We start from the raw sequence: 9,823 nt of genomic DNA, 5'->3' as shown, positions 1-9,823 counted from the left end.
TTTTGTTGTGCATTTTGAAGCTTATAAATATTGTGTTAACTTCCTCATTCCATATACATAAAATAATTTTTAAAAAACTCAAGATCTCTCTCAACCATTCTCTTGCATTTCATTTTGTTTAACTTTTCATTTGACCTCCGTTAAATTTCGGTGATAAAATGAATGGTATGTTTTCAGTTCTCCAGTGTAGTTACTTCGTGTTAAGTTGATGCAAGATTTTGCCGTTGTACCCTAGGAAACAGTTGTCCGTCCAGATTCTCAAAGCACCGTCGGAGGGGACAAATATGTTTTAAGGAAACTGTACTACGTAAAAGCCTCAGTTTGATTTACATTTTTCTTGTTGTTCTTTTATACACGATATTCATACTTTTAATAGTATGCTCATTTTCGTTTAGTTTTTTGTCTTTACGAGATTGCTTTCGTTCCCTGCTTATATATTTTGTTTATTAGCAATTTGGCTATCACTTTCCAGTGATGGGATATTCTATGAGTGACGGTGTATGGACATGAACTACGGTCCATGCTAGACCAACCTACGGCCCATGACCAGTGGTGGTGCATGAGCATGAGCTGAGTCTCAAGTTGGGCCAGCCTATGACCCATGGTCATTACACTTTTAGTGTTCAAATCATATAGTTTATATTATTTATTTGCATAAGGATAACCTTGGAAAACACGACATGGTCTAAAGTAAAATTTGGTTTTCGTTGCATTGGTATTGGTTGCAAAGCATAAACAACCTAATACTCTCAAGTTATTTTAAGAAGGAATGTATCCAAAAAGTAATTTATAAGGTGTTTTTTCTTGAAAGAAGAGGATTAAGCATTTTGTTTATTAAATATGTGGCAGTCAAGACACACTCTCTCCAAAACAAAATTGGAAAATTGGCTTGAAAACGCAAGAATCTAGCAACATTTAACAAATGACCATGTTTTCTCTCCACAACCCTATTATGTTGAGGAGTGTTGATGCAACTAGTCTCATGAATAATCTCCTTAAGTTCATAAATTCTTTCATGTCAAATTCATACCCATTATCTCAAGGAATGATTTTGATTTTTCTGTCAAATTGAGTTTCAACATAAGCATGAAATGATTGTAAAGGATGTGTGTTTCACCTTTATTTTTCATAAGAAAAGCCCAAGTGCTCCTCGTGTAATCATCCACAATGGTTAAAAAATAAAGAACCCCACTAGAAGATGGTGTATGGAATTTGCCCCAAATGTCACAATGAATCAAATCAAACAGAGCATTAGATTTTCTAGTACTTAGGGAAAAGAGAACTAGCTTGTTAAGCAAGATAACAAAATTCACACAATCTCATTTCAAAAGAACTCAAACTAGAAATGTATTTTGAAACTAATTTGATGGGACCGAAGTTAGGGTGTCCTAAGTTGATGCGACTAAAGCTAGGGTGTCAAAGACAACTATACAATCCGCAACTTGGATTATTTTTACAAATGAAATTAAGTTGTCATTGAAACTTGGCACACACAATACATTTGGTAGAATGACGTTGGAATTTATATGGACAACTCCAACATGAGTTATGGATTGTTTTGAACCATTTGGTAATAGAACACTTCTAGAGCAGTATGAAGTGATATGAGAAAAAATGAAAGGAAAGACACTATACGAGCAGTGGCCCATGAATCAAAAATCCAAGAAATTTTATTTGGAGAGGATATGACATTTAAGGCCATACTTGATAGATTACTCTCTGTAATAACGTTTCCTACAATATTTGAGCTTGGATGGGAACCAATTAAAGTCAAAATCTATTGATACTGCTCTGGAGTGAAAGGTGAAATCTGAGAGGTTGACAAGGCATCAGAAACTTGGTTGGTTGATACGTGGTTTGGAAATGACTGTTTTGATGATTTGGTCCCTTGTAAAGTTTATGTCCGGGAGGGTATACATGTAACTTGTAACATTTCTTTTGAACATGTCCTCGGCATACACAAAAACCACATATTGATTTGATCCACTCGATTCAATTTGTTTTTTGGGCTTTAATGTTGGGAATTGGTTTTCTCATGTGCAAAACACAACGAAAGTTTAAAAATTTTTAATTTGACGTTCAAATAACGTGTTGGGACATTCGTATGGTTTAAACCAAATTAAGCATTCATAATGTGTTTATGAATATACCTTTAGTGAATAAATCACTTGGCAGCAACTATCTCGGGATTGGCGGAGATAGCTCTTGTAATATTCTCTACAAACGATTGAAATATTTTTTCTTTAATCTCCAATCAAATCCATGACTAGAATGTTTACTCTTCTTCTAAATTGCACTAGAAAAATTAGAAAAGATTTAAAGTTGAGATAAAAAATTAAACGATGGCTCAAACCCAAAACTTTTTTGAGATGGCCGAAATTTTGGAGAGAGATTGGAGGAGACTTTTCGAAAATTGCAACCAATGGAGGCTAGGGTTTTGTGTCTCTTTTTTAAATCATGAGTCATTAACCTAGTTTTCTTAATTATAAATTTAGGGTTCCTTAATTAAACATTAATAGGCTTAGTTAATTAATGTGACTAGTCCAAATAGTTTAATTAATTAATATATCAAAGTCCATTAAGGACTTTAATTATTTAGCATGTTGAACTTGTACTTCTAAACGCCCATTATACACACTTCTCATTACATTTTATTTAACCTTTTATAAATTCAACATTTAAGTTTAATATTTTAAACTCTCAATTTTTCATGAATTCAATTCCTTGAATTTATTCTCTCCAAATTTTAATTATCATAAATTCAACTTCTTGAATTTACTATCTCATAATTTTATATAAATTTAACTCCTTGAATGTATTGTCTCCACAGGAACAAAATATTCAGTACTTGTGTGACCCTCAATGGTTCAGAGATATAGCTAGCCGTGAGTTCACAACTCTTTGTGATTCAGGACATCACTCTTTATTCGGACTTACCCCTTTTTGTCACATTGTATGTACCAACATTTGATCATGAAAATGTCATAAATCATTTTCCGATTAAACCCATCGAATCATGGTAAGAGCGTATAGTAATATCGCCCCATTATTCTCTAGGTATCACTGATAGTGCATACAAAAACCAATCGGTTATGATTAACATACAGTACGGTCCATTCATCTCATATATCTCAATCGAATCTGCAACTATTGGTTCATCGAGTGTTGCATAATAGATTCGATAGCTATGTCTATATTCATGAAATATTCATAGTGTCATCGCATGCACAACTAGAGGACCCTTGCCCCTAATGTACATCTTGCACTCTGGTCAGATATTTCATGCGCTACTATTTCGTTAGCTCACATAGGATATCCACATCTGTAGATGAGCGGCGAATTCTCGACTAGAATACACTGACTCCTACACATGTCGTAATTGCACCCAACCGCGCCACCTCGTGACCTTCACGGAGTCAGTAAACGAGTCAAAGCACAATCCTAGTATGTAGAGCATCGGTTATGTCCCGGGTCGTAAAGACTAATGATGTATAATCATAACCACTGACTTTTCATCTCGATGAATAATAACCCCTTAGAAAGTGCGAGGGAAGGTTGTTCGATACAATCATCATATGATTATCATCTGCATGATTGGAATCTCTATGTCCTTACAATGAAACACGGTACACAACATCACAAATGCTAGTCTCAAGCTCAAGTTGTCTTTATCCTTGTTTTCAGACAGCTGAATCGACTAGAAACGAAATTAAAATATACAGTGTTTACAAATGAATTTCAACATCAAAGTATGATTCATTTGTGTTAAAGTATAATCGAGATATTATCTATGATGATTGCATGAGTATACAGATAAAGTAAAACAAAACCATGAAATATAAATTATATTAAAATAAAGACTATTTATTATAACTGAGTCAATAAATTTCTTAGCCAATCGTTGGCTTACAGGACATCTACTCTAACACAATGATCTTATGGATTTATATTCGAGATGAGTCGATCGTTCCATATCTATAATAAAAAATAATATTTTTGACATTAACAATATTCAAATCAACATATGTGATACAATATACTTTGGTATAAAAAAAATATAATTTTTAATTCTAATCAACATATATTACACAATATTTCGTTAAAATATAATTAACAAAAAATAATATATTTAATTTACAGTAAAAAATAATATTTTAAACATAAAAAATAGTAATATTTTTCATTAATAAGTTGAAGATCCTATCAAAAAGTTAAATTGTTTATTTGTTAGAAAGCTTATTAATAATATAATACAAAATAGTTTGGATCGATCTCTCAACATTAATGAGAATTATTTGTGTTTAATGTTTACTAGTGTAGCAATCATGGAATACGAGGTGACAATGGAGTCCAAGAATGAGACACGTTAAGTAAATCCAGCCCGGAAACAGCTCCCATTCATTGCTCACGCTCTCACGTTTTTCCATTAATCAAATCCATTACACAGTCGGTAAATTCTTCCTTCTTTCTTCCCACTTGCTTGCTTTCCTTTCCACATTTGAGAGAGGAAGCCACGATTTTTCTAGGTTTTTGTGTGATTTTCTTGGCTGATGGGTTCTGAAAGCCCGTTTGCAGCTCAGAAACGGACTTCTAGCGCGCTCCCGACGACAGTCGCTGCCTCCAACGGCGGAGCTCGTGGCCGTGCTGCCGCTCTCCTCCCACGTGGTCGGCAGATCAATAAAACCTTCAACAACATCAAGATCACGATACTATGTGGATTCGTTACTATTCTCGTACTCCGCGGCACGATTGGTATCGGCAACCTTGTGTCCTATGAAGCGGAAGCTGAAAATCAGAATCTCCAGGAAGAAATCAATCGGATCCTCTCCGAGATTCGTTCGGATAAGGACCCGGATGACCAAGCCGAGGAGTTTTTCAACCCGAACATGACTTTCACTTTAGGGCCCAAAATCGATAGCTGGGATGGAGACAGAAAGGCATGGCTTGAAAAGAATCCGCTCTTTCCCAAGTATGTTAATGGAAAACCTCGGATTTTGCTTGTCACAGGATCCCCACCAAACCCTTGTGATAATGCGATCGGAGATCATTATTTATTGAAAGCTGCAAAGAACAAGATTGATTATTGCAGAATACATGGGATTGAGATTGTGTATAATATGGCTCATTTAGATAAGGAATTGGCAGGGTATTGGGCTAAGTTGCCGTTGATTCGAGGGTTGATGTTGGCTCATCCTGAGGTGGAGTGGGTTTGGTGGATGGATAGTGATGCTTTGTTTACTGATATGGCATTTGAGATACCGGTATTTAAGTACAAGGATTATAATATGGTTATCCATGGTTACCCTGATCTGTTGTTTGATCAGAAGTCGTGGATCGCGTTGAACACTGGTAGTTTCTTGTTCCGAAATTGTCAGTGGTCATTGGACTTGTTGGACGTTTGGGCTCCAATGGGTCCCAAGGGTCCTGTTCGTGTGGAGGCTGGCAAGATCTTGACAGCAAATTTGAAGGGTCGGCCAGCATTCGAGGCAGATGATCAATCTGCATTGATATACGTGCTGCTTTCACAAAAGGATAAGTGGATGAATAAGGTATTTGTTGAGAACTCATATTATTTGCATGGATATTGGGAGGGTCTGGTGGACCGATACGAGGAAATGATTGAGAAATACCACCCGGGACTGGGTGATGACAGGTGGCCATTTGTGACACATTTCGTTGGTTGCAAACCTTGCGGGAGTTACGGGGATTATCCGGTTGAGAGGTGTTTGAAGAGCATGGAGAGGGCTTTCAACTTTGCGGATAATCAAGTTTTGAACTTGTATGGCTTTAGGCATAGGGGATTGGTGAGCCCCAATATTAAGAGGATTAGGAATGAGACTGTTACTCCTTTGGTGTATGTAGATCAATTTGATTTTCGACATTCAGTTCATCAAAAGGGTGAAAATGGGAGTTAGATTCTGCACCGCCTCATTCAGCAAAGATGTTAGGTAATTTTACTTTTTCAGTTACAAGCTGCAATTAAGTTGTCTGTATTTCAGTCAGTTGTTGAACTTGTTAACCAACAAATTACTTGAACTTGCTTGTATTTAACATGTATTTACTATTTTCTTCCGCAACTGCGGCATTTCATTATTCAACTAATTTTTTCAGTTACAAGCTGCAATTAAGTTGTTTGTATTTCAGTCCGTTGTTGAACTTGTTAACCAATAAAGTACTTGAACTTGCTTGTATTTCACATGTATTTACTATTTTCCGCAACTGCGGCATTTCATTATTCAACTAATTCTAAGAAAGTGCATTCGCTAGATTCATACCTTGGTTACCCTTTCAAAACATGCTATTTCAGTATAAGCTTGTTATGTTCAGCTTTAATATGATTTCTCAATGGTTGGTAGAAAGTTGTTTTACCTGGTATGCCTTGTAACAAGTAACGTTCTTTTGCAACTAGCCAAATAATTAGTGTAGAATGTAGTTATACTATGTAGCGGATTGTTGCAAAATCATTGAAGGATAATTTGACCTTTTACTAAAGTCGAATAGGCTCTATCATTGATATTAGGTATGTTTTCTAATTCAAACTTGTGCAGTCAGAAGTTTTAGAGCTAAAGATCTAGTTATAGATGATATAATCAGCCACTAGTCTTCACCATTGTGTTTGTTTTCAACAACCAGATTGAGGGATTAGAGTTTAGACACATTATGTTTGCTAGCTACTTTATTTTTAATGAGACTTCAATATTGCAGCTCTAGATCAACATCTGATAACTATTTAATGAAGCATGTTCACCAAGTAATTCTCTTGAACTGTGAATGACAGTGACGATGCTTGGCTAGGCTGTTTAAATGATTGGTATAAGAAGATACATTTACCTCATTCCGCATCCGAATTCTGATAGGGGGTATACTTTCTTATTCAATAGTCAATACATATATTATGTATTCAAACATTTAGAAACAAAGTGAGTTATATGCATTATAAGCCTCACTGGAATCAGGAATTAAGGGCTGAGAGTTTGCACACAGTATTATGCATTGTTGTCAAAACTTCATTAGTTCATAATGGAAAATTATTAATTTCATAACTTGTTGACAAAATAATTGAAAGAATGTCGCTATTGACTGAATTTTAAGGAGTTTTGGTAGTAATTTCTTTTTCTCTGATGTTTGTAAAAAGCCTTCTTCTGAGGCATGCTTGATACTTGAATGCAAAACCATTAATATTTTAACACTGAGGTTAATATCTGATGAAAAAATTATCCACATTTGTGAAATTATACTTCCTTTATGTAAATGATGTTCCAAAGGTATATTCAGCACCCTAGTCACGCCATGCGAACAAACTTTTTTACCGTACTCTGAAGATTTCCTGGGAAAACTGTTGAGACCTTAATAACTTATACAGTAACCAAAGGGCATTTGTTTGAGGTTCTCGATCCATAAAGGCCAATTGCACTGACAGTTCTCCACACACCAATACTCCCTGAAAAGCAAGACCTTCGCATTTAAAACCATAGAAGAAAAATTACTCGCTTTTCTTGATAGGTAGCCAACTTTTGTGTTTATTTTTTTATTATAAGTTGCCTAAATTTAGGAATTCCAACAGAAACAAATGGCTGCCTATATCTACTTTATTGGAGAATCTAGGATGTCAAGCATCTTTTTTCCCAGACAATTCGACTCTGATGGGAAAAGATTCCTAAGAGTGCTAGGACAATCACATGAGATCTCGACCTGCAATGGGACAGCCTGGGCTTGGAGTCTACTTCCTTTAGTGCCAAACCTTGTCCTATAAAGTAATGGAACATAGGGCCACGAGCGTGAGTTGTATTCTAGGAATTTTCATTTCTCAAGACTTATGGAAGTTTTTTATTTTTTAAAATTTTTTTGAAGATTAAAGGATATGACCTGAGTAAAACCTTGTAATTCCCATAATTTGCTTGAGGATTTCCCTTCCTTTATATAGAGATCTCATTGACGGGGTGTGACAGACACTAACTGGTTGGAAGATAAAAACTATTGATCTATCTGGGAGAGCTACATTTATTCAAACTGTACCGCTGCCAATCCTATTCATGCCAGCAATCCTTTGCGAGGTTCATGTCTGCAATCCTTAGGCTCCCTTCAGGTGTTCACAACCATCTGGGTAGACTCAATAGAACTTACTTTCAGCCAATACCATACAAGAAAATTCACCTTGTCACAGAACAATACAAAAAATGAAGAGTGTGGGGATTGGATATCAGGGAGTCTAGAAACATAATTATCTATTTGCTAATTTTGCTTGCCAAAATTGGTTGGAAAATGATTAAGGGAGATGAGTATGTCCTATTGAGGAAAAAAATATCAAAAAACCTTTTATTTGCTAGACTACATCCCTAGGAACGGGAACTCTTACATCTAGAAAGAGTTGGTTAGAAGCACAATAGCCTTTGGCTCTCTCTCATTTAATGAAGAGTAGGTAATGGGGATAAAATTTCTCTTTGGTTTAGATGGTTATGTGAGGTAATGTCTGCGATATTCTGGGCAATGCATAGTTATTTGGGGCGCAAGGCGTACTAAAGCGCTAGGGTACCTTGGAGCCGAGGCGTGAGGCGAAGCGCACGCTTTATCGAAGTAAAGCGCGTTTGACACATTTTAAAATTCAACATATATAAAGTATTTTATACTATTTAAATTAAATACTTTTCACAAAAATAACAAATAATATAAATAAAAATCAATTAACATATAATGTAGCATTAATCATAACAAAAAACAAACTCCCTAAAATTCATAAAATAGGTCGCTAGGGAGAAAAACGCACACATGCAGGGCTTTTTTAAACATAAAATAGGGATTTTGTTTGTTATTGGGCTTTAAAACTTATTGTGCTTTAATTATATGTATAGAATCGTACCATAAATGACTTTATTGGTACAGCCTTTCAGCAGAGGCGCGCGCTTTATTAATGTCTTGCGCCTGGCTGCGCCTGTCGCCTAGGCGCAGCTAGGCGCTCGCCTTTTATAACCATGGGGCAATGATAACCTTGAGGAGGATACATCTGCAACATTTCCAGATCTTGAATTTTAAAGTTCACTGGAATTTAGATTCCATCCAAACCACCATTTCCACGGGAATCCTTGTACTTGTTACACCCAACTGAAATAGAGAGGATAAAGAATTTTGACTATTTCCATTGATTGATCGGTATGATAATAGTCATGTTACTATGACCTTGCTTGGTGAAACATATTTTTTTTATCAAGTTTGCTCTTTTATGCAGCTTCACCGCATACGAATTTCATCTCATTGCACTGTTTTGAGTGCCGGAGAACACGAAAGAAAGTTGTCCTTTTAATGTTTCATATTTATTCCGAATACCAAAGTTCTTTCATTGGGAATGTTGTAAAACTCTCACTATCCTTGTCCAGAAGGATATTGTGCTTTTGGGAGAATGCAGAATGATAAGTTCTTCATACGTTTATTACTCTTTATGACTTGTATTTGGCACAGAAGTAGATTTTGTTAGTGAACTTTACAATTATAATTTTCATAATATTATTGTAACAGTTCGGGCAAGCACAGTGTATATGTGCACTAAGTTTTTAATACGCGACGATTCTCGAGATATATTATAATTTTGTGTATAATATAGTTTTAAAAAAATTAAGGCCCTTCAATTATTGAAGTGGGCAAATATTTCATGGATTTGATTCTATTTGCCTTTGTGAACATCTTTTGCAAATGACAAATTTCAAACATTTAAACAAGAGTATGTATGTGAATGATAAAATGATGCTCGATATATATCGCAGGACATTGCCATAATTTGCATTATTGCTCTCATGAAAAAGTTTATACTATGATAGAGCACAAAAATGGC

General features: G+C 35.4%; 1 protein-coding gene across 1 annotated transcript; it reads left to right on the top strand.

Annotated features, from left to right (window-relative positions):
• The first annotated feature begins 4,306 nt into the window (after nt 1-4,306).
• On the top strand, nt 4,307-9,570 carry LOC140991395 (probable xyloglucan 6-xylosyltransferase 5). Its single transcript, XM_073461318.1, has 2 exons — nt 4,307-5,948; nt 9,224-9,570. Exon 1 carries the CDS (start codon nt 4,551-4,553, stop codon nt 5,913-5,915), a length of 1,365 nt encoding a protein of 454 aa, XP_073317419.1. The 5' UTR covers nt 4,307-4,550; the 3' UTR covers nt 5,916-5,948; nt 9,224-9,570.
• The last annotated feature ends 253 nt before the right edge of the window (nt 9,571-9,823 follow it).

Source organism: Primulina huaijiensis, chromosome 13, assembly GCF_012295235.1.
Source record: "Primulina huaijiensis isolate GDHJ02 chromosome 13, ASM1229523v2, whole genome shotgun sequence".
In the NCBI taxonomy this organism is placed as follows: Eukaryota; Viridiplantae; Streptophyta; class Magnoliopsida; order Lamiales; family Gesneriaceae; genus Primulina; species Primulina huaijiensis.
This window is presented reverse-complemented; position numbering and strand designations above follow the sequence as displayed.

Excerpts from the sequence above, each read along its gene's own strand:
- LOC140991395 (XM_073461318.1), top strand. The coding sequence starts at position 4,551 with ATGGGTTCTGAAAGCCCGTTTGCAGCTCAGAAACGGACTTCTAGCGCG.